The sequence below is a fragment of the Zonotrichia leucophrys genome, chromosome 8 (assembly GCF_028769735.1).
Source record: "Zonotrichia leucophrys gambelii isolate GWCS_2022_RI chromosome 8, RI_Zleu_2.0, whole genome shotgun sequence".
In the NCBI taxonomy this organism is placed as follows: domain Eukaryota; kingdom Metazoa; phylum Chordata; class Aves; order Passeriformes; family Passerellidae; genus Zonotrichia; species Zonotrichia leucophrys.
The window spans coordinates 19,498,604-19,524,762 of record NC_088178.1 but is presented as its reverse complement, the minus strand read 5'-3'; the positions used below and the strand labels follow the sequence as shown (position 1 = coordinate 19,524,762).

Here is a 26,159-nt window from a genome sequence, read left to right as displayed (position 1 = left end):
ACTTCATGCTAGAATATGAGTTATGCTCATGGATTTGTTTAGGTCACCCAGCCATGTCCTCATAATGTATCTTAGAGAGAATTTCTGTAAGTAAGCAGTAAACAGAAAGGCTGCTGCATTCAGCTGCATCTCCTGGGATTTCATCCCTGCTGTCAGAGAGCCATGCAGGACAGCTCTCTAAAACTATACCAGCTATAACAAATGCATGGTTTTCTGTAAAGGAAACATTGACAATGCTTTTGCATTCAATCAGGAATCTTTAGCTACTGATTTAGGAAAGAATGTTTTCCTGAACCAGCCTCATAATGAAATCAAATCAATCAAAACAGAGAAATCAAAGCCTTGAAATTTTAAGGTTTACTGCACAAGTCGTGCAGGATGCACCTTAATTCAGTACAATATTTGTCACCCAAAGATGATATATTTTAGCTCTTACAGTTTGGCTTTCTTAAGAGATTTGTCTCTTGTCCTTGCATTATTCCCCCTTATCAAAGAATTAATTTTTTTGTCAGCAATTACATCCTAGGGTTAAAGTGGTCAAGTGTAGGCAGGCTATTCATCCACATCAGTTAAATGAGGTTTGATTTTGAAGCGAAATAACCACAAGACCGATCAGAAAAGCACCTAGCATCCTGTCAGAGTAAATGTTCAATGAACGTGAAGAGAATTTTTCCTAAAAAATACTAAACTGAGGTCACTGCCTCCCAATTGTGAGCATGACAGAGGATCAAGTCTGTGACCACACAAAATATTGTAGGTTATCTCTGACCTAGATGATCTTCTGTAAGGTTTTTTTCTGATGGGTCTAGTTTTCATTTGATTTCAATTTCTAACTGAACTCTTTATACAATCCGATTTAAATAGAGGGCATTTCCTTTTAGTCTGTAGGTACAAAACAATGAAAAGAGATTTACTCTTTATACTCTGACAAATGGAGCATCAGATAGGTCCTTATATCTCTGTTAGATTATCTTTTTCTATTTTCGATTCATACTGGAGTAATAGCACCCTAGAACATGGTAACAAAATACTGTCTTTGATTATAGTTTTCTCAGGATTAAGTTCCTAGTTCAGGTGTCACCAGTTCCTCTGCCTCTCATTTTCGATGGATCATAACAACTCTCTGGAGAGAACATCTTCTCTGTCCACATCTCCTTTCCAGCTGCAGGATTTTCATACTATTCCATTGCTTTTTAGAGATACATTTTGCATTTGACTTCTGTCACAAATTTGGGAACTGTTCATTCAGACACAAACACAGTTAATGTACAGTTAAACTTCCAGCATTACTTTTTCAGTAGGTTTTTTCCTATTGCTGGCAACACCTTGTTAAAAGAGACGCCATTGATCTAAATATTGCTTTCTACTGTTTCTTTATTTCCTTGCTTTTTTATTGAAAAGAGTAACATTTAGAGGGAAAAAAAGAAATTATTATTTGTATAGTTGACTTTGCAAGGTGGGAACAAAGGCAAAGATTGGAACTTTTCTATTTCATTTAAAAGGTTTGCATTTGTAGAGGTAGGGTTTTTAAGCAGCTCTGCCATGTGGGGATTGTGATTTTGGTTTTTTAAAGAGAAGCATTATTATGCATTTGTTGTACTGTACCTGTTTTTCTTTTAACTGAATTTTCAGTCTTCATGTTTTACAGAGAAAAACTTGCAATATAAATTATTGTTTCCTGTCTTCCAGCCTCTACACCTTGACTGTGACCTCTGTGCCATTGTTTCAAACTCGGGACAGATGGCTGGCCAGAGGGTGGGCACTGAGATAGACAAGTCCTCCTGCATCTGGAGGATGAACAATGCTCCCACAAAGGGCTATGAGGAAGATGTTGGGAAGAGGACAACCGTAAGAGTGGTCTCTCACACAAGTGTGCCTCTCCTGCTCAAGAATCCCAAGTACTTTTTCAAAGAAACCAACAGCACCGTTTACGTGATCTGGGGTCCTTTTCGGAACATGAGGAGGGATGGAAATGGCATTGTGTACAACATGCTGAAGAAAACTGTTGACAGCTACCCAACTGCCAAAATCTACGTGACCACGGAGAAGCGCATGAGTTACTGCGATGCGGTGTTCAAGAGGGAGACGGGAAAGGACCGGTGAGTCTGAAACATGAGCAACAATTAAAAGGTTTGACAAAAGATACGTGAGGAAAGTCCATGTGGGATGTCAGCTACTAAATGAGTCCCCAGATATGATTTTAATAGATTGTTATATGGGTTTGACTGTTATAAGCACTTGATGAGGCAGCAGCTAGGCCCCATTTACCCCACCTACGCTACCTTCTGTTCATTCCATTGCTGTTGGCTTGAGTCCCAAAAATATTGGATGTCTTCCTGAAATGTTTTCAAAGCTGTGTGTTGTTTTCAGCTCAATTTACTATTGATTAAATTGACATTTTATTTGAAGAGGATAATCCTACACAAACAACATTTCCAAATGCACAACCTCAGGATAATTCTGGATACTGCATTTTTTTCTCTGTTGAGATTCACTGTAGCTTTTTATCAAACACAGACCTCAGGGTTATGCATTATTTCTGTTTCTTGGTGAAAACAGGTTATCAGACATACTGGAATAGATTTAGGTTTTTACCAGTATTATGCTGAATTGCTATTTTCTATGCTTGATAATGTGTATTTATGCTACTCAAGTGAGGCTGTAAGAGGTGAAGGTGTGAGGACTGTTTGGGCTAGCATGTTCAAAGGAGAAACTAGTTTTGTGGAATTAAGACCAGAAATTTCAAGAATTTGTAACCAAGCTGCAAAAATTCAGGTCATCTGTGTTTTGGCATGGAAGAGCACTTTTCACACATACTCACTTGAGCTAACTAGGAAGGCGTTTCCAGATCACTGCTGTGCCTTAATATTAATTTTTGAATTTGTGCATCATGAATTTGAGGTTGGAAAGGACTGTTGCTATTCTGACCAAATTAATGATGCAGGTTTTCACAAACAACGTAGTCTGAAATTTTGACTTAGCTTTTGAAGTAGAAAAGCTTGTTATCTCAAAAGTACTTTTTTCACTATGTTATTAAACTGTCAGAACTTGGTGACAGTTGATTTTTCCTATTTTTCAAACTATTGGAGCATAAGGAGGAGCCTGCCCCTGTTCACCAAGTGCACATATTGCTGCTGTGGTTCTGGAGTTGGAGGGAGCTCATATATCTCATAAACGTGTCAAGGTTATCGTGGCTTCTTTAGTTTAACTGAGCAAACTGGTAACCAGAGGCTAATAAATACACAAGATCCATTCTTGAAAAATGACCTTTAATAATCCAAGTCATCCTGTTTGCATATTAATCAAGCCAAATATGATCACGGGTACAGTATTGTATTGCTGTACATAAATTTGTTTGTATTTATGAGTCAGTCAGGTCACAGGGACTTTACGTTATCAAAATCCTTATTGTGAGATTAGACCTTGAAAAAATCTCCTCTTTTTCCTATGAAAGAAGGTTTTTATTGTTACGTAATTAACACAATACAAATGCTTCTTTTCATGTGAAAAACAGAGTGAACTTCTCTCAGATCTTATAACAGAGTTCTTAAGCAACCTAATGTCAAAATGACTCGTGTTCTTTTTCCTTAAGTTTCACATTGCAACAGCAAAACATTTTTATGAGCCTGGCTCACGACCCTTCACGTTATTTGTGCACGTGTGTTCCTTTGACACCAAGGGAAAACCCACCACTTCTCACAGTGGCAGCCAGTTAACATCCTTGTATCTACTGAAACTTTCATTTTTAGTCCTGCTTTTCCACATCAAATACTTAGTGATGTTTTTAACATCATTTAGTGATTTTGTCATGCAGAAACAAGGGAAATGATTGATGCCTCACCAGCCGACGCCTTCTGTATCTCGAGAAAACATCTTGCAGTTCCCGAGTAATTGGGGACTTCAGTTTGGAAACTGTTTCATTTTCTCTAACATCTTCAATTTGCAGGACCTGTCTTCTGTTTCTAGGGAGGGTCATGAGACTGTTAGGGGTATGTGGCATTTGTGGAAGCAGTAAATGGAGAGCACAGGAGATTTGTGGGTGATGAAAATACTTTCACACATTGTGCCAGGCTATTATGATGCTGAGACAGACTCAGGTTCCTCAGCCAAATATTCCTTCAGTTCCTCAGAGAAACATCAACCCTTGCTTGGAATATTAGATTGAACAGAGGTCTGGTTCGACATGTTTCCAGCAAAAATTCTGGAAGGAAACCAATTTCAACTCATATTTTAAAATGTACTGAGTGAATTGCAACTACATCTATTTTAGTTTAATCCTAAAATACTGTCTTTCTGTACAGTATATGCTACTAATGCATAGCAAGATTGCAGCAGATTTCTAGTCTGTCGAGCCTTTAATGAGTTTTCTGTTTCTACTCTTTGATGTACAATCTTTTTAGGTAATTAGTGGGAATTTTCAGCAGTTTCATCCTTGTGGTGCTCAAGTTTTAAAAAGATTTTGTGAGAAGCAGCTAACAGGTAGGTGCTGCAGTCACTTTTCTACTGCAGAAAAGCTCTGGTCCTGCAGTGCTGACATGGGAGCTTTATCCCTGACTTCACTGGGTGCAGCTCCAAAATGCACAGCTTTGATATTGACAAATGATTTATTACTGATGCATGGAAGAAACAAGAATTGCCTCTGAGTAACTTTGAACAAACAGTGTTTTTTATTTTGTAATGCATTTTTTAATTCTACAATAGTACAAAATGCCCTCTGATGTGGGCTGTCCCGACTGGGTAATTAACCTTGCATGAGTGTTAAGAATCTGGGGAACATATGTTCTTTCTGAGAGTATTTGTTAGTGAAGCAGTCGAGTTCAAGGTGGTGAATGCTCATCCACTTTGAATAATTGTTCTACATAAATAATATTCATTACCAGACATTCACAATTTTTCATTAATGCATTTTGCTTGGTACTTCCCTAGAGGGAGCATAAAGCTGGCAGCTTCTTCCAGTACTTCACTAATGTGCTGGTATATTATATATATATTTACTCAAGTGAAAGGATTTAAAGAGATATTAGATAATTACTAAATGTGCCCTCTTTGTATGTGCCTCAGTCCAGATAAGTGATTCTAAAGCCATCTATATCTCTGCCATGCAATACAAATATAATGCAATATGATATAATAACATTTAATTGGTAATAACAGAGAAAACTGTAGTCTTCATTAAAGCAGCAAAGCTAATTCTGGTCTGATAAAGTGCACTGAGCATCCCTAAATAGGTTTTAATTAGCTGGCACCAAAGCTTCACCACCCTTAGGGAGGGTGAAATTAATGAAAACTAGCAGCAAATAGATCAATGCTACTGGATGTTCTTACCTTAGGTGAAGGTGATGAGAAAGAAAGGAGTGTCTTTTAAGGATCATTTAGAAAACAGTCTGCGTTAAAAGTCACTTTCAACAAGCAATGCTAAAACAAATCTGTGCTGATAGCAGAGCACTCTGATGTTTCCTGGACTGCGGGGAACTCCATTTGTGTTTCCACTGAGCACTGCCCAGCTCCATGTCCCCCTCGGGGCTGGCAGTGGGCTCAGAGCCTCTGTCCCTCTGCACAGGGGAGGTGTCCAGCCCCAGCACACAGCCAGTGCTATGTGCTGGTACTGCTCAACAGTCACCTTAACTGGCTGTTTGTGGTCACTTTTCTTGTGAGTAACTACTGAAAAGAGCCTGCTGGGCTCTGCTGAAGAAATGTATCCTGAGCTCCTAAAATTCCCAGTAAGAGATGTGAGATGATGTTTGGAAATTCAGCCAGTTTGGCAGACAGAGGACTTTCCATGTGCACTGTGTTAACTCAGACACTGCTCGTCCCATACCAAATCAGTTCAATTCAACAGCGTTTTATTAGTTACACACACATGTATCTTCAGGAGACAGGTTCACTGAGCCACATTTGCAGTCAAATTGCTGTTTCTGAAAGACTTCTGTCGATATCTTGGACAATTCTGAAGAAACAAAATTGCTTTTGTGCTTCTCTTCCAGAAGTTCTTAGTTTCCTCAGTTCATGCCAGATGGTGCTATGTGTTAGGTTGTGAGAAAGCTGTTTTATCATTCAAGGCAGAAAGATGTATCATTCTGATCGCTGACTTCTGCATCAAGATTCAAAATTTGGGCTTGTGTTTGAGCTTCCATTTTATTCAGTTCTGCTCACTAATTATTTATTACTTAGGTGATATATGAGATCTATATTATATCTCTGTCATTTAGAGCTAGCAAATTACATTCATCTAAAGTTTGGATTGACACTGTTAAGACAACTGCAGTCATCACAGCTTCACCTCAGCTAATGTGTGGTTTTTCATGTGTCTGACTAATCTACATGAAGCTATAGTCTAGTAAAAATGTCATTGAAATGAATAAATGAAATTACATTCTCTGAGGTTCAAGTAGCTGCAAGTTCTATTGTTTGGTGATATTCTCTGTGAATTGAGGCAGTAAAGCTGTCAGTGTCCAGAATATCAGAGTTTTATGCTGTGTTTCTGGTTGTTGGCTTGAATGAAATATTATAGTAATGATATTTTCATTTTTGGGCTTGCTTTCATGTGTGTATTGGTTTCTCTATCAGAGTTATTTGGAGGAAATATAAAAGATTAGCTAGTGTTGCTTAAAATTTGCAGAAAGCACTTTTTCCTTGGGAAGCTGTGAACACTGACACTGAGTTTGGCTCAGAGAGTTAAATTTTGGCACTTGGGAAGTGCATCCCATCAGTACTTTGTATTAATGTGATTTAAAAAAAAATTCTGGAAGATGAGTAAAAGTTCATTTCATTTTGAATAGAAATTGAGCAGAGTTAGGGAATACCAATGTCTTTAAATTAGAGAACTTTAGGAAGAAAATGATGAAAAAATTGATTCAGACTGACAGAGGAAGTGTATAATGTCTGTTGGAACATTTTTAAGGACAAAGATTAATTGTAGTTTACAATTTGCTGTAGTCTTTATCATGATGATGTAATATCTGCTGCTGTGCCAGTAAAGTCAGCAAAAGGTTCTCAGCTGCCCACGAGCATCTCAGCAACCCCAAAAATATGTGTTTGATATAGTGACCATTTTTCAAGTACTTGATAGTGGATCTTTCTTGAACTATTGCTTGGCACTTCCATTCTTTCTTTTTATAAAGTAATTCCTTCAAAAAATCTTAATGGATTTGTCCATCTTACTTCATAAAGGGTTTAAATAGTTTCATTGTCAGTCAAGACTACTTTATTACCTGAAAAAACAAGGGTCTAAAGCATGAAACCTTAATGAAATAAATAGATTTTTCATTATAAAACACTTAAAACCTCAGCATCTATTGCTATTTGTGGTCAATCACCAGATGGTTAACAACTGTTTGGGGGTTTATATCCACTCTTCCATTTCCTGGTAAAACACCAGTTGTTCCTGAGTGTTCTGCATTTATTCCCTGCAGCCCATTAGTAACTGCATTTATATTCTTTATGAAGATTTTCCTAATTAAGATGAACACTTTTCTCTATTAGGCAGATGGAACTCAATAGAAGAAGTCCGTTCTTTATTAACATGCCAGTAAATGCTGCTCAAAGCACCAGCACTTCTGTTAAGGAACACAGCTCCTACTACATTACACTAATTACACAGTAAAGTGAAACTTTATTAAAAAATATCAATATTAGCTATTATTTTGTGATAAAGCAGTGGCTGCATATAGATTGGTGTGAGCTTAGAGACCTATTGATTCTGCAGGGGTTGCTGACTATAACCATGGAGTTGTTTCTTTTTAATTAATGATTAAAGACAAGGAATATATAATCAGGGTCTACTCTATCATTGTGCATTTTCACATGTTCTTTGAATCTATCCATCTATGTCTTCTAATTTATCAAATCTTCATCAAGTGCCACTGGATCTGTTTTCTGCTTCTGATGAACTGTGTGTTAAATCTTTATCCAGTGTTTGGTATAGCCCTGTGCTCACCTTTTTCATCCTGTGCTTTAAATACTCTGCAGCTTTTATTCTTATGAGAAATTTGCTGATACCTCTCAGAAGGAACTGTGCATATGGATGGGATTCTGGATTCAGTCCTTGAGGGTCCCTTCCAACTCAGCATATCGTGTGATTCCGTGATTCTCACATCCCATGAACATCCACCTTTGGAAAGGATGATGTAAGTCAGTGACTCATGCTGGCAATCCTGGTGCCATCCTGGTTTGCAGGGCTTCCAGTTTTGCTGCTGGTGGTGAGGACATTTTATGGTTGCAAAGGAAAAAAGTATTGGAGAGAAAAACTAGCAGAAACATAGATTTTGAATGAAGCCTTTGTTGTTCATCTTTCAGAGTTCAATGTTTTTCACTTCTCAGATTACAGTGTATAAAATAGGTATTTTTGTTCCTAAAGGAGCTTATAATTTTGAAGGAATATAAATAATTTTTTAAAAATCTATGGCTTAAAAAAAATCAATCTATTTTTCAAAATTCAGCCTTGCTGCCAGATGAAGTAATTGTCTTGAAAAACAGAGTGATTACCATTGAAGTCTGTACTTATTACCTGTTGTCACACAGCAATTCTTTTCTAAGAGATATTAAACAGATTAGAAGATAAATGTAGTGTTGCTGTTGTTTAAGTGTGATATGTTGTGGTTGCTGGTAACTGTGGGGTTTCTAATGGAAGCTCCCTAAAGAGCTCTGAGCTGAATTTGTAGTGCTAAGTAAAAAAAAATACTGGAATCAAACTGCATGAGATGCACTGGGGGGTTTCTGCTACAGAGCCTGTGCTACATAATAACTCTACAATAATTTCTTGGTTTGGATAGAGAAGAGTTTCCGTACATCTATGCACCCACTAGTTAGTCAAATTCATTAGAAACTACTTTTATAAGAGAAGATGTATGAGAACTCTGATGCATGTCTCACAGAATGATATTTAGAAGTGATTGTCATCTCAAAGCTTTGTAGAAGTAAACAACGCAGCAAAAGAAAATCTGTTTGAAAGTAGAAAAAGTTCAGCCTGAACTTATGTTCAAGTATTTTATCTAAAAATGTAGAAAGATTAGTAAACAAATTCTGCATGGAAAATTTAATTAGTAAGAAGTCAAGCCTATGTGAGACCTCATAGGTAGGAGGAAAACTAAGGGGAAATGGGAATTTCTGTGACTAATTATGTTAATTTAGAACTCATTGTAAATAGGTGCTTGCTTTTGCACATCTTCAATATGTATTTTTACCCAGATGAAAACAAAACAGATGTTCTACATTTTTAAATTTCTGTGTCTGTTATCCCACACAAAGAATTTGGGTTGTAATTTCAGGACAGTGAAACTGTTCAAATCTATGGATCCACAGCACTTACCTTTGAAGGTGACTCGGGATTCGTAACAGTCTTCTTGGGGAGCCTGATGTGCTATTGGGATATGCTACAACCTGTGTTTAGAAAACAATCACTCCTACACAGTTCCCATGACACTCAACTTCTCTGAGCTTTTAACCATGAGGCAGCTCTGCATTTGAAGAGTAACATGCACAAGAGCAGCATGTACAATTTGTCTCAGAGATTCACATCTCCAGCAGGTTTTCGAACTTCCAACAGTCTGGAAAAACATAACTGTAAGAGTGGGGATTTATTATGAATCTTCAATCTTATGTCCTCAAACAGTTTGTGTGAAGTCTCAGATATTGACCAGCATGGGGCTTAGTTTGTGTTTGAAGAGAAATAATTTTTTAATATAAATGTTCAAAGATTCAGCTGTTCTGTTTTCAAGATTTTGTAAGCAATTCCTGGTTGTGGGAGCATTCAGTACAGTTGGGACCAGTTACCACAGACACCACTCGTCTCAGAGCCTGAGCAGCCTGTCTGGTGCCTTATAATCCAGTAAACATGCAATTGCAGTAGAAGAAAAGATCTTTAACTGTTAATATTTGTTCTTTACAAGTTTCTTGTTGGTATCCCAGCCTTACATTTACAGAGTTATTTTTATTATTTTTTTATTTAAATCAAGTCATCCCAGCATGCATATCTTCTCTGCTCTAGTCCTACAGGTTACAGAAAGGAGGCATAAACAACCTGTCTAATAACATTCTCTGCATGATTCATTAAAACTTTCAGAGCACAGGATTTTCTGCAAAGCATTAAAAATTGCTGCAGATGATGTCACTAGTGTAGAAAAAGAGAAAGGCAAGAGTTAGCAGATGAAATTCTAAAAAACAAACAGCATGCTTTTATCTTAACAATAAAAACAAAGATAAATGTCAGAAATATGTGCTCTGTGTTCAGTTTGCTCTCCATATGTTTCAGAATTTTTCTTGAATAAATTCATTAGATTTTCTAGTACTTCTGTTTCCAAAAAATGTCCTAAATATTTTCCATGAGAACATTTCTGAAAAGTGTTGCAAGTATCACATAAGTCTCAAAATGCCTTTGTGAGGCAAAGGGTATTTGTCCCCTTTTTACAGCCTGACTGCTCTGAGAGAAAAGGACACCAGGGGAAAGGAGAAGCTATTGCTGTGCAGAAATTCATGCCCACAGGGCTTTTTGAATATTGTATGCTTACCATGAAGGCATTTCAATCTCATACAGTCCTAGTTTGGAGTTGGAATGGTCCGGAAGTGCCGTATGGAACAAATTTCTGCTGCTCTATAACCTGTTTTCTGCCAAACATGCCAATGTTACCATATTTCCTTCTATATGAAATCAGCAGTAGTCTCTTGTCATTTTAAAATCAATCAAAATGTTAGGAAAATAAAATAATCTAAAGAGTATGTGCAAAGCAGTATTCCTTCAAAAGAAGACTTTTTCGTTTCATTTTTTAAAGTGTTATTTCATATATTATCAATATTCTCTGCCAATGCATTTCAGCATTCTTTACACACCTTTCTAGCCCTTTAGGAAATATTACTAGTGCTGGTCATGTGTAGCTTTTTCTTTTATCAAGGGAGAATTGTGCCTTTGCCAGAGCTCAGTGGTTGTGGATTTTTGCTCGCTCTGTTTGTGCTGCTCTGATTTTATATAAGTGATGACACTGTTGAAATATGTTTTGTGTTTGGCAGTAGGAGCAAGCAGTGGTCCTTAACTCCTTGGGGCTAATTTCATGGTCTGAAATTGCCTTTACCTCCCCTCCCAAGAATGTACAGCGTTCAGGAGAGTTGGGTTTCAGCTTCACTGTGCAGAATGTGCCAGGGACTCTCAGCTGCAGTGACATCCCGGAGCCTGCACACTGCTAGAGGTATTTTGAGTCTTGCTCATGGAGTGCCTTTTGGATATGAAAAGTCATTTAACTTTACAGAGGGCATCCCCAGGGTATCCTCAAGCTTTACCTGCTGCTCAGATCTGTCCAGTCATTTCCTGCCAAGCTACACTGCTTTGCTTGGTTAGAAGGAAGGCAGTGAATGGAGGAGTAGCTACAGCCAGTTCTGTATTTATTAGTGGGAAACAGGATTTCAGGCACTATTTCTGGATATGGTTTAGGATGGTACCTGAAAATGATACACTGAGGGAAGGCTTTTGCCAGTTTCCCTTCCAAGCTCCTAATTTTGGATCACTTGGTAGTTTTCCTTTGTTTTTGACATAATCACCATTGGTGTCATATAAATTTGACCAGTTTCAGGATAGAACAGGCAAGAGAAACTCCACATATTTTCCTTAAACTTCTTTGGTCTGCATTCCAGGCCTAAGACTGGCAAGTAATATAAACATTTTCTTCATTACTACTTTACATTTTTCCTTGAGGCTATCATGTTGATTTCAAAACCATGGTCATCATTACACTGAAATGGTGGCATTAATAGATTGGTCTTTGTGTGTGGATTATAATATGAAGTTTCAAAATAATTGCCCACTAATATGAGAGGTGGATGTATAGCATTCTATTGCTCGTAATGCAACCATTAAAATAGCAATTATGTGATAATGAAAGGACTCATTATGCTTTAGTTTATCTTTGCATAAAGTTAATAGCTAATGAAAACAGGGAAGATTATATCTAATTACATTTTACATTACTTTTGCTCTTCCCATAAAGAGAACATTTTACACAGAATTGCAGATTGGCATGCCTCTGTACTAAGTCTGTGTCCACTCTCTATGTGCTTCAAATTACAGTTTTAAGACCAGTAGTTGCATGGTCTTTTTAATCAAATGGTACACATAGTCTTCACAAAGAACATTTTTGAAACTAAATTTTTAGAGGGAGTCAAATTTGCAACATGACTGTGCTGAACTAAAATTTAAAAATTAATTTCATTTCTTCAGATTTGAAGTGTTAGAAAAATGAAGGAAGCTTGACACCAAGTCAGTCAGTAGAATACTGTCTTTCTTTGGGTGAATGAGAAATGTCAAACAGGTAATCTGTGGCGGTTTCTGTTCAGTATTGTCTACAACACTGAATCAAAGTATTGTCAGGCACGTAAGCAAGTTTCTTTTCTATTGTATCCAGGGGTGGAATGTGCAAGAACAAACAGCAAAACTGGGATTTGGCATGGACAGAGAAATCTCTCATTTTGTATGTTAGGATACTAAGCTCTGAGTGAAGAATGTTTAGTTCAGGAATGCATAGATAGAGCTCTCAAATTATCTTAATGGCAAGAGAACTAATTAGAATTAAGACATTTTGGTGTTTTTATATACAGATCATACTACACTGATTTTTCAAGATGCAGCAAGATTGTCCTCCACTTTTCAATATTTTGCATATTTTTTAAACTTTGGGTTTTTTTTAATGCTACCTTTAAATGCCTAAGTCATGGAGGTGGGAGTTATATAATGTAATCCATTTCACTCCAGAACAGAATTAAGAGATATTAATTAAGCAGTTGCAAAGTTAATTTTATTGCTTTTACTAGGTATTATACAAAATTACATCAATAGAAAATCTCTTTGGTATAATTGCATGACATTTAATTAATTTATGTTCCAGTGAGCTCAGTGGTGGGTTGAGTTTATGAGCCACAGCGTGCATGGTTTTAAGGTGTTCAGAGTGTTTTAGGGTTACTGTCTGGGGCTCTGTTCGAATGCTAGGACAGCTCAGTACATATTAAGGCACACCTTGTCTTGTGAGTCTTGAGGCCTGGTCCCAAATAATTCCTGAAGCATTTCAACTTTCAAGTCTTCTCTTACACCTGTCTCAGACTCTTCCATTTGGATTAGCTAACTCCAATCACAAGCGGTAATGTTGTCGATGTGTTTTTCTCACAAACTCTTACTTCTCCATGCTTCTCTTACATTTTCTCTTTCTGGTCAGAAATTAGAGGATTGTTAGCGCTTGGAGGCTGATCTGGAGATCGCCCTGTCCCACCCCCTTGCCAAGGCAGGGGCACCAGAGCAGGTTGTGCAGAAACGCGCCCAGATGCGTTTGCAATGTCGGCAGTGATGGAGGCTCCACGGCTTCCCTGGGCAGCTGTTCCAGTGTAAAGAACTCCTTCCTGTGTTAACATGAAACTTCTTTTGCCTTGGTTTATGGCCATTGCTCCTTCCACTGTTCTGTTGCTGGGCTCCACTGAAAAAGAGTTGCCCTCCTTTGAGGTATTCATATTATTAATGAGATCCCCTCTCAGTGTGCTCTTGTCCAGACCAAACAGGCCCAGCTCCCACCAGAGAGATGCTCCAGACCCCTCATCATCTTTGTGACCTCTGCTGGACCTTCTCCAGCAGCTCCTTGTCTTTCTTACCCTGAGGAGCCCAGAACTGGAGACAGTACTCCTGATGTGCCTCACCAGGCCTAAGAAGAGGGGGAGGATCACTTCCCTCAACCTGCTAGTTGCACTCTTCCCAATGGGATACTTGTTTCTCTATTACATGTTCCTTTCTTTTCTTGAAATATTTTTTCTTTTTCTGAAATTTTTACAGATATTTTGGACATTTTTTCCTCTTTTATTTCTGCCTTATTGTTTGTAACTATGTCATCCATATAGCTTTCTTCTTTCAGCCTTTTGTCCTTTTATTGTAAAACATATTGCCTTGAACACACCTCCCATTTTCAACACAATCTCTTTTAAAACAGCTCACAGACCTGCAAGGTATCTGATGAAGAGCAGCTTTTCCCTCTGTGCCCTTGCCCTTGCCCTTGTGCTTCCTCATTCACTTAAATCCTGGTGCAGAGCACCTGAAAGTCTGCAGGTCTGGAATCGCAGATCTCAACTCAGTACATCCAGTTCTTAAAACAAAACCAAAATATCACAGTGGGGTGTAGAAGCTGTGCGTGATTATTTATTGATGATTGTTGGTTACAGGAATTAAAACAGCAGGGAGCTCAGATTTTGATCAGAAACAAGTGATTTTTCTGTACACTTTTTATTGTAAAATGTGAACATAATATAAACCCATTGTGCTCCTGCTGTTAAATGCTGACCTGCTGTATGAACAGTGCATGTTCCCTGTCACACAGGTATGTAGCTCTGTGTATGTGAGCATTGATTAAGGCTTGAGCTGTTATAAAGCAATTTTTATATATGTGAATATAGGAGCTTTCACAGCTGCTCTCAAGTGTGCCAAGCACCCAGCGCAGGGTGATCTCCAAGTGAAAAGCAAAGGGACCTGGGGCTGGGCAGCCTTTCTGTGGGCTCCCAGTGCAGGAGTGTTCACACAGAGTCTCTATTCATGCGCTGGCAGTGAGCAGAGTGCATGTTCTTTGCTTTTTGTAAGCACTTTTCTATTATAAATGTACAAGATAGCCAGCTTGGCAGTGACTTTTAGGTCGATAGTTATAATTTATTTGCTTTTAGTTTTTGTAACATCACTAACTGCTAAGGGAATTGATGCTTAATACATTTCTAAATAAGTAAAACTAAAGTATAAATAAATTATGCCTGGTTTATTAGTCCAGGTGTTTTCAGCATTGCTGAAAGTGGTTTGATGACACCCACCAGCACTGGCAGTGGAAAAAAACCTTGATTTCACTGTGATTATTATCATTATAATAAACCATAATTGAAAGATTACAAAATTGATTCTTTTAAAAATTAATGTTGCATGAGTGAGCAGGCTCAGTGGCATTTAGATTTTTTTCAGTGTTACTTGGAAGGAAAGTGGCTTATTTATTTCCTGGCAGAAAACTGCTGATTTTGAAACAATCACATTAGAGAAAACAGTCCCAGAGGGTTACAGGAGGCAACAGACCTATGTCATTAGGCTTTACCCTTTCCTGATGGGTTCGGAGAAGAGCCAGAAACAAAAGAAAGTTACATTCATTATTGAGAGAGCCTTGGGAAAATCTGTTTGGCCAAGCAATTTTGCATGAAACGAGTGAGGAAATATTTGACTGCAAAGAACATAAACTCCTTCCATCAATATGCAATTTTCTGCATCCATTTGTCCAAGTGGTTATTAAGAACAGTTTCTAAATTTGCAGTGCTGTACAACTTCAAAGGGCCGTGAAAGCATCACCTAGTTAAATGGATGGAAGTGTTTTTTAATAAATAAATAAAAAAAAAGACCAAAGTCAGTTGTAAGACAGTTTAAAGTGCAAAGTATTGAAAACAGCAGGAAACCTGGGGACCTGCAATAGCAATCATCTGCTCCAATCAGGAACATGGAAACCACAAATTTATCTTTGATGATTTCCTGTAAATATGCCCTTTGAGGACAGATTGCCCTGCCCAGTCTTGTGGAAAATGCTCAGAGTTACAGCTTTTCTCACTGCAACATATGGATCTCAGCAAGCTCTGCTTCTCCATTTCCGAAGTCATTCTTCAGAAGGAAAAGCCTGAGCAGAAATGTAATGCTGCAAAAATGCTGGTTGGCATCCCTCAAGCCTGGTCAGCCTGACTGGAAAACATCTTTCTGAGTTGTTTTTTTTTCCTGGCCATTTTCTTCAGCAAGGTCTGCCCAGTTTTCCAGACCTGTTGTCCTTGTGGAAATGGTTTTATTGATGTTTTCATTTCAGAATGTCTCATATTTCCTGAAGACACTGCAGTATAAATACTTTTCCCCCAGACATGTAGCAATGTGTGCTGAGGGCTGGGGATGGTACATTTGGGTGTCTCTGGGTGCCCCAGGGACACTCTCCAAAGGAGCACACCTGCAGTGTGGCAGCACAGCCAGGGTGGCTGTTCAGCCTGCTGGGGTCACTAAGATGGGGGATCTGGTCTTTCTTTTTTGCCACTTCCCTGTGGCACTTCACTCCTGATGTTGTGTTTCTGGGTCTGAATCTGGGCTGCAGCCAGCAATGTTGCATCCCACTAGCTTGGGATTTCCAGTCAGTGCCACATCTCATATTTATGACACAGATATCAATGAAGCCCAAGAAATTGAGGTTAGATGTGGCTTATTGTTTCCCCATATATATCTTGAAGAGAGAACATGCTATTCCATTTTAAAGCTGATGTTTATGCACCATTTCACATGGTCCAGATAGTTTGCAGTCTCTGAAGAAGTCTTCTCTGCTTGAATTTACAGTAGCCATATAATCTACCACATTTGGTATGTATCCTCTTACTTGATGACAACCTCCTACTGGCCCCATGTAATGTTTTATTAAATAGAGGGACAGTTCCCAAGCCCATCTTTCTTCCCAAGATTGAAGTCAGTGTTAGGTTTCATTAATATTATTTAGCATTTCATAGTGCATATCATCCACAGACCTTAAGGCACTGCAGGACGCTAAATCAGCTTTAATTTTCCCATTTTCCTGATTGTAAAACTCATGCAGGGAGTAATTTGTCAAGTTGCACAGAGGTATCATTCTGCAAGTCTGTGGCAGAGCTATGAAAGTACCCTTCAGTCAGGGTTCCCAGTTGTCTCTGCTGCACTGCCCTGACATTCAGAAGGCACAAGTGTTTATTCCTACTTGTGCAAGGTCATGCCTAACTGGGAGGGAACCCTGTGACCAAGTGATGGACAAGTGCATTTTTATAGGCAGAAAGAAAGAACTGGGATTTCTTAAAAGAATTCACTAGAAATTCTATGTTTCCTAAAATTTTGTATGACTAGACCAGGCTGTTGTGTCTTGGCCTCTGTGCAAAGACAGGCTTGTATTGCTCAGCAGAGCCTTGTTTAAAGATAGCACATTGCAGGAGGGAGGGGTGGTCATTAGATTTGGGAAGGAATATTACAAGATATGTTGGAGCACTCCGTATTCAAGCAGTTGCTTTCTTGCCACTTCCCAGCAGTTAACATTGCCCATCAAAGAAAATTGCTAAATAGCTCTGCTACATCATTCTTCATTTGCATTAGAAATGGCTCTAAGCAATAACAGGATTACAGCCAAAAAGTGCCAGCACTTTATCATTCATTTATTTGATTTAATATATAGAGGTATCTATTTGAAACAGCATTTACTTTTCTTGAGCTCATCATAAAACCCACTCTGAATGGAAGTGTTTGAGGTAATGACGACTCCGATTAATTCTCTTAGAACAGCATGACTGGAATCAGATACACTACTTCTCTTTTCATTAGACATTTCTGAGCTGCTATGAGTGATCTTATAACATGAGAGGAAAGAAATTAGCTGTATAAATCCCCATGTAAATAACCCACAACAAGCTGCAATTCTTCTTACTCGACCTGGTGAACTGTAAGCTTGGTGGTGATGTTCAAATGGCATTAATAGAACCTGATGCAGACTTTTTGTTTTAAAAAAGGCAGAAAAGCCACACTTGCTGGGTGCTGCAGAATTCTCTTCACCTGCACTGAGAATTGAGCGGTGTTACAGCTTTCTCAGCCAGCCATTACCATCTTATTCCCCTCTTCTCACTGCCACCAAATCCCTGTAAATCCCAGCCTGGCCTGAGCAGCAGATCTCTAATCTGTTTTTCAACATGCACATCCCCCACCAAAGTCAGGAGGTCAGACGTTGTGTTGCACTTTTGTTCACAGACAGGACTGATACATGGGATGCTGCATCAGGAGCTCTTCTAAGCCGGAAAGATGTTTCAATTCATCCTAGGAAATCTGAGAGCTGGCAGCTAAGTTTTGCCAGTGTTTTATTCCTGTTGACATTTCTTGATCATCAGTTACTACTATTTATTATCAATGGACATGGCACAAATACAAAGAAAAATATTTTCCAAAGCGCCTCCCTGACCAAATATCCTGCATTACATCTGAAAATTAAACAATTCCCTGCAAATTTAGGCATCTTGATTTTTTTTTCCAGCCAATTCCCTTTTTCTTCTGAAAGGAGAACTGGAAACGCTACTGTATTAGTTGAAGAAGCAGAGATTTTCTGGTAACATTTGTCTAAATTTCTTGTGCTGTTTTTCCTGAACAGGATTATGAAGTTCTGCAGGATTGCTGGTGTTGCAGGTGTCTTAGCATTATAACATGGTAGCAGTAGTAACTAAAAGAAAGGAGTGGGCACGAAGGCAACATGATAGAGAATCTCAGTGAAAAATTTTCTGAGAAAAAACTGTGTAAACTCAGAGTTACAAAGTGCATGCTTTTCTACTGAGGCCCGAACCTATTGGTTTCAAATTAAACATTCACACAAAAGTTATATCTGCTGTGCCTAATCTGCAGTAATTGATTCTTCTAATTCCTAGAGGAGCTCTTTCCACTAAAAGTACAATTGAACTCCACATTACCCCAAAATGTGAGTTCAAGAAGTTTTATCAGCCTAGCACTGCGCAGTACCAAGTGAGCTGCAGGTGCATGCAGAAACTTTAGACCCTTTCAGTTCTTTGTTTCATGCCCTTTGAATGCTAAACAGTTGGATCAGCAGCCTTTCCTACCCTGTACTTCACACATGCTTTCATTTCTTACATGTCTGTGCCTGGCAACTGAAGAGGAGAATTCAAAATGGTATGGTGTGTTTTCATTCAGATTGGCTTGTGGGCTGGGTTTTCTTTTCTGCTTTCTCATCTGATTCTAAAAAATTCACCTCTAATCACATGTAATATGAAGGTTAATAGAACTGCCTGATCTTCGTTATTGTTTGAATAAATTTTCAGGAGAAAGTTAGAATTCTGCTGAACCATTACCTTATCTATCAAAGGAAAATGTATTTTTAAGCCACTGTGTGGAAGATCGTATGGAGATAAGTTGTATCTTATCATATGATCTGAACCATTATGGATTATAGGAGTACTGGCTTTCCAGAATGAGTTTTTAACATTTTTAGTGGTGATAAATTTAGTCATCAATTCTACAAAAGTCTGGCTGTAACTAACAAACTGTGTGTATCTGTATTTGTAATGACTGTTTTGATAGTTTCACATATCAGTTCAATAAAACATCTTCCACTCAGGGGAGGCATTTGGACAGGAATATCTCATGACATCCTTGCCATTCCCATTACCATCACTGCACACTTAGAGTAATATATGTTTAAAAAATTGATTGAGTGTGTATTTACAACATAGATCATAGGACATGTTTTTTTAATGGTGAGAAACTCCCAATGAAGCATTCTGTGATCTGTAGCATTGATTTGGGTTCTTTGATTTTAATGCTACAGAATACACTCATAAAACTTTTAGACCCTTGATGTCACAGGGTGCAGCTGCCTGACACAGAATGCTAATGTAAAAGGCAGCAGCTACTGCAGGTAAGAGCTGATGAAAACCAAAGGCTTGCATTAAACATAGCTAACTAAATTATTTTGAATTCTTAACACATTAAATATAAAATCTGGAGAAGTTTATTGAAGTGACATAAGTCTGAGAAGAAAAATCTCTAATGCAGGTAGACTTTCAAGGGTCACTTTGGAAGTGTGGAGGATACACATTTTGTTTAGAGAGCTTGCTCAGCTCCCTTCAGGCAGTTTTCAGTAAGCATCTCTGAAGAGCATTTTTCTGAAAGAGTCATCTAAAGATGGGTAAGCAAATTTCCCACCCCTTCTCAGTTGACTAAAGATGGTCTAGATGAGTCACCTAGATATTTAGTTCTTGGTTAGCAAAGGAAGGTGAGGTAAATAGAGGTTAAATGTCTTGTTACCTGTTGTATCATCTAACAGGTATTTGTTGATGCACTTAGTTGAAGGTTTTGGTAAAGGTGATTTGTTCTTGCCACAGCAGAAATCTCAAATGTTTTGTAATCCTCTTGTCAGTCTGGTTGCCATCCTGGTTCTTAAGAATTTCTTGTATCTAGCAACATAAAACTAGGTCTGAAATTTAATTCCACCCTTGGTCAGAGATAAAAGGTGACAGGGAAAAATGAGTGAGAGAGGTGCCAAAAAAAGAAGTTTTACCAGATAGCAAGTGTTGGAATAGCTGTTAAGTATTTTTCCATAGATCCAGTTAGAGTGGACAATATTGGGAAGCTTTTAATTGTTATACAGAAGTCCTACAACCATCCAAGGTGCATTAGAGTTCACTTGGATATAGAAAAGTCTTGACATTTGTCACTGCAGTGAGATTACTGTCCAAAGTTACCTGGAATCCTTCCAGTGCAAAAATTGAGTTTAGAAAAGGCTGAAATTGCTTTGTTCTTGTTCTGTATGACTAAGCCGAGATGGAACAGTCAAGACAACAGAATTGTGGACTTCAGTGTTGTGTGTGGTTGGCAGTTCTAGTTGGCTGCCTTTTCTTAAGGATTTCATTCCTCCCATTGGCACGTTAACACTTGGTCTTCTATGTTCTTAGAACATTGTTTGGACACAGACTGTTTTTCACTGAATTTTCATTTTCTTTTTTTTTAAGAGAAGAGAGAAAAGCTAATTATTTGTGGGAATGCCTTTTCTTTGTTACAGATGTCTGCACTGAGAGGTGCTTGTTTAGGAACACACATTGAGCCTTTAGCACACCAGTAGGTTGGTAATTTGGCAGTATTGGTGAGGACAGGACAGAGCTTACTTTCTCTGTGGCACTCTCTGCTGGCATTGTGATCTTACCCTCTGGGACACTCAGAGCTGCAGCAGGGTCAGACGTGCCCATGGGCTGTTGTCTCACTGCTGAACACTTACCCTGCTTCCCCATGAGATGAGGGATAAAGGGCAGAGCAGTGAGCCCACTGGAGGATATGATAGAAGAGAAACTCTTTTTGCAAAGAAATAAAATACCTTAAGCTGGTGCTGGGCTGTATTTACAGTGCCTGTGCAGACCCATGTCTCTGTGACTAACCTCTTTTGGCATCTGCTGTCCAGGAGTAAATTACCTTTCCCATCGGTCGTGAGCAGTTTTTAGTTCTGGATGTTACTGTTCCAAATGTTTCCTGCTGTTGTTAACAAGAGTGCTCCCACTGGCAGGCTGGGGCCTCAGCAAAGGCAGGAAATCCTTGGGATGCTGCTGCCTTGGGCCCCACGTGCCCTCACCAGGGCTGGGGTGCAGCTGCCCCACACTGGGGGTACCTGTATCTCCATCACCTTCCCAGCCTTGCAGAGCATCAGCTGCTGCCACAGTGGGAGGATACCTGCATGGAGAGGATCCAGCTCTGGCAGGCTGTTCTTCATTGCTCCAGCTGCTCACAGCTGCTCTGTGGCTGATTGAAAAGGCATTTACTCCCCTCTTGTGAATAACCTTGAGGGATCAGGAAGTCAATTGTGCAGAGCACCTACAGTCAGTGCCAGATGTGTGTCTGGGAGCCACTGCAAAGGCAGATGACATTTAGAAGAGCTTCTTGGTGGTGCTTTAGGGACTAGCAGGTGGCCACAGCAACTTAGGAGAATTTATTGCTGGTGAGGGGGTTGCAGAGGTTACTTAGCACACAACTATTGGTATTTAAAAGCTCTCTTTGCACCTCCTTTTCAGAGCAACACTGAGCATACATCCCCTGTAGTTTTCAGTCTGTTAGTTCATCTGTGAATGAAGCAAATGTTACATTAATTGTAGTTCATTAGTTCCATCTGGTGCCAGGGTGGGGAATGGAGACCCTTTCTTACCTTACAAAACATTATATACCTTTCCTGCCAAGCTGCTCTACTGAATAGTAGTTAGAGCCTGAGGCTAACTAAATGTAAAGATTTGGAATTGTTTCTCCACTGGTCTTCCCATAGATACACACATGGCTCCCTAGATCTGGCTGCTGTCTAAAGAAATTAAGACCAACAGTGTTTTAGTTAAAGCAGTAATATGCCATATGCAAGGCCAGAGATGCTCTGTGTGATATCCACAAAATTTGGTACCTGTCTGGTTTTTTTGTTCCCTTTAATCGATAAAAATACGATTTCACTCTAGTTCAAAGGAAATTGAATTTTCACATAGCAGGGGAAAACAAATACCCTCCAGCATTGCTATCAGTGAATTGGGGCACCAGCTGTCTTTTAAACAGGTCCAACATATTGTCTCTGCATTTCCAAGTCACTCTTTTATGCTTCTGTTTATTGTAGGCAATTATGCTTTGACCCAAAGACATAATCCTAGTGGAATTAAAAATCATGTGACCTCTTTTTATAAAAAAGCTGAGTCTGATTTTATGAAAAAGAATCGTAGAGAATGAATCTAGTGGGAAATTAGACAGTAGTATTTGATGACTGTAAACGTATTTATTTATAACAGCTAATCTTGGTGGAAATGAAGAAATAAGAAATAATTAACTTTACTATTTATAAAAGAGTCTCTTTTATCCACTGTGTAATGCAGTCACCTCCAGGATGAAATGCAATGTTTGCTAAAGAGCATATAGACGTTTAAGAAAGAAAGAAAAGACCAAATGTGTTTGACACAGTGGGGAAAATGTAGCATGGAAGGAAAACATTTGCATGAAAATGTTGCCCCTTTTAGTTGAAGACATATTTTTAGCTGGTTCTTGTAATTATTCAAACTGGAACTTGGTCATAAAGTTCCTCGCAAAATGCTCTCTGACATTTTTAATAGCTTCGATACAGAAAAAGCACTTACTTTACAGTAAAAAAAGAACACTTACTCTCGGAAAGATGAAGGGCTTCATTTTCCTTTCACAAAGACCAGTTTAACTGATGATGTCACTGGAGTTATTGCAGACTTAGAACAGTGCAAGTGTGGGAGAAATGAGGATGCTCACTCCAGCAGCCCTGGGACAGAGGTGAGAGTGCTGCTCTCTGAATTAACAGCTCTTTTCACAAGCCCAGAGAATGAAGGGGTGACAGAGAGGCTCCCTGGCTGCTGATGAATTCCTGACCGTGAGCAGTGTATCCTGGAGCTCCCGTTAAACCTTCATATACCTCAAGAGAGAAGGAGAGTGAATGATACAGTAAAGAGCACTTTCCAAACAAAATAGACAGATCCATGGGATTGCTGCACTATTACAAGTGTCAGCACACAATTAGGGGTCAGTTTATATATGCAAAATGTTTTACTGAGCTTGAATGAAATTTAGAGTTTTTAACAGGAGACCTATTGAAATATACCACACCATCTGTGATACATGTACTCAAAAATCCTACTGCTCATCTTAGATCACTAAACATAAATGCAATATATGCTATTTTGCATATAACTACTGCCCTCAAATCAATTCACATTCAGCCAGTAATATCTAACTTACATGCTGACTGAAAGTCAGAGGGAGACTCAGTCTTGATAAATTGAAAAAAGGTAGCAAAGTGATTTTAGTATTTTAGTATTGTTGATTAAATCTGTGAAGCCAACTAAGAAAATGATCAGCACAGAGAGTGTGCTATGTTGTGATAGTGGTCACGTTGTGTCATTGATTTGTGTTAAATGCTAGGGAGGAGAGAGAGACAACTTTGAAGATTTGCTTTTCATTATGGCATGAATTGATGTTCAGCTACTAAAATGAAATAGGTTTGCATAAGAGTTATGACTGTCAAAAACCATTTGGAATTTCATTCTGCACAGAGAAATTAAAATTTTGAGTGATTATGTGAAAGACTCTTCTGAGGCAAGATTATAAAACCACATTTCCCTTGTTACTGGACTTTTTAGATTAGGTGAAATTCTTACTGTTTGTTTTATCTCATCTCAAATGCTTTTTTTTAAGTGACTTGCTGAATTAATATTGTATTAAATTCAAGAAACTATGGTGATGGAACAGTTTGATTCAGTATCTAACTGCATACAAAGATATTCAAAGTTATAGGTCATACAGCTAATGCAAGTTAACCATCTGGGTATATACATACAAGAAATATTTATTCTATTTTCTAAAAACAGTGTAATTGAGTAGATTGGGCAGATATACCATTAATTACATGCTTCAATACAGTCTGATCTGATACCAGGAACAGAACACTTGAAATTCAGAATCTCTTGACATTTTTCATTCATTTCCATAACAATCAACCACTCAAACCACTCAGTTTCGAAGGAAATAATGATACTGGAAATGCACTGAATTTTACAGTGCATTTTATGCTTTCAGCATCCTGGGTTCAATTAAAATGGAGGAATATTTTCTGAAATTACAAGACTTGTCCTTTGAACAAGAAGCTGCAGATGAATGTGTATAATTCCCATTGGCATGAATTTCCCAGATCAGATTACCTAAACCTTGAAAAGCAGAACCATTTTGAGGGGTCTCAAAGATATTACTGTTAGATTTCATGGTGTTTTACAGCACTTGAATATTGCAAAGTGCTTGCTGGAGTTCTGGGTCTGTTATTATAACTGCACTGTAGTAACAGAGAATGTGGCCCTGCCACTTTATCCTCTTAGAAATGTTAGAACAATCAGATAATAGAATTCACTGCAAGATCCTAATGGACTTTGTAACCATGGATCTGAATGACTCACCAGTGGAGAGCTGTCAGACAGTGATGCACCACAGAAAAATGTAAGTAAACTTCTGTGCATTTAGGGCTTTTAGGCTGGTTTTGCTCTGTTTGCAGCTATCATCTGTTTTAAAGGAAACAATAAACCAACAAAATTGCTCACTTGATGACAGAATCAAGTTTTTTTTTCATGTTTATAATCAGATGCTGAGTTAAAAGCACAAAATGAGCGCAGTCCTTTGAATGGATGCCCTCTGAAATAAAGGCAGTTGTGTTTTCTTTTCAGAAGGGGTTTCTAGACATGTGGTAAAAAGCCTGGCATTTTTTCACTGGCATGTGAGGTCACAGCTTCAGTCAGCTGCCTCGCCTTCAGGTCCCAAAGTGTGTTGGTTTCTTGCCTTTTGAACTTTGTGTCTCTGGTGCAGTCTGGGGAAAGCCCCAGTGCTGTAAGGCAGTCTCTTTGCAGATGGTGCCTGTGCTCCTCATCACATCTGCACTGACACGTGCTGGGAGCTTCTCTGAGTCCCTGTGTGGCTTCTGGGCCAGGAACATGAGGTGTCACCAAGGGTCTTGATGCCATCATTCACAGGTGTTCAAGGGTGCAGCTGAGGTGATGAGATTTAAAAAGGATTAAACCAGAATTCTGTTAAATTTTATTATTTTTCCTGGACTTCTTGAGTTTGTTTTCCAACTGCTCTTTGAAATTGTGATGGGCTAGGAAATTTTTTTTGTTTGCAGCAAAAGTGGCACATGCCATTGAGTCAGTGGATTCCAAAAGGCGGGGTCAAAGAATGGCAGATAAGGTAAAATGTACAATAAAATTGTGAAATATCACAGCCCCAGGGCCTTTTCATTAAAACAAAAAATTTGTTGGGATGAAGTTTTCCTGTATTTATGTAAAGTACTGTAGAGGATAAGACAACCTGGAAAATGGTTTTGCTGCATTTTGAACACAACAGCCCAGATTTGATTAACTTTCCTTTTTATCCTTGTAGAGTCATTTGAGTTAAGGTTACTCTGGCTTTTTCCCTGGACTCTCAGCAGAGGCAATGAGTGAGGCAGGCACAGTCTTGTTGAGAGATCCTTGAACTGTGCCAAAGGTTCAGCTCCCCGAGCTCTTCAGGCATGACTATGCAAATAAATGTGCATTTCTTCCCCCGAGCTGACGTCCCTCCCGTTTGAACTGCAGCCTCTTGTAGGATTTGCTCTATTGGCTTGCAGCCACTGTCGTGCCCTGTAAGGCTGAGCAAGGTGTTACAAAGACAATTCAGCAAAGGGGAGCACTTCAATCTGAACAGTGCAAACTTCCTCAGAGAAAAATGGGCTTTAAGTAGCTCCTCCACATGGTGCCCTCTCCACTCTGCCACACCAGTAACAGTGATAATGCATTATAGAAGAGGCTGATAAATTTGTTCCAGCACTCAGCCATCCATTCATTTCACCATTTCCTTTTATCAGCTCGCCTCTGTTTAATAGCTGTGTACTCAGATGACACTTTCAGTGATAGTGGACCATTACTTTTGGATTATGGTCTAGGGGCCTGATGAAAGAGAAGCTAAAGTGTTAAACCTACGGAAGGGTAAATGCATACATGCATGCAGTGAAAAATACATTACTGCATGGCATCCTGAAGACAAAGATAACAATAAACAAACATGAAATAGACCATATTATTTTTCACAGACT

The 26,159-nt window shown here is 38.8% G+C and overlaps 1 protein-coding gene across 1 annotated transcript in view; it reads left to right on the top strand.

The window, feature by feature from the left end:
* ST6GALNAC3 (ST6 N-acetylgalactosaminide alpha-2,6-sialyltransferase 3) overlaps positions 1-26,159 on the top strand; it is a 215,333-nt gene that overhangs the window by 137,712 nt on the left and 51,462 nt on the right. Inside the window, exon 3 of the mRNA XM_064719679.1 lies at positions 1,690-2,099. Coding sequence (XP_064575749.1) covers positions 1,690-2,099 — 410 coding nt within the window. The remainder of the gene's footprint in view (positions 1-1,689; positions 2,100-26,159) is intronic.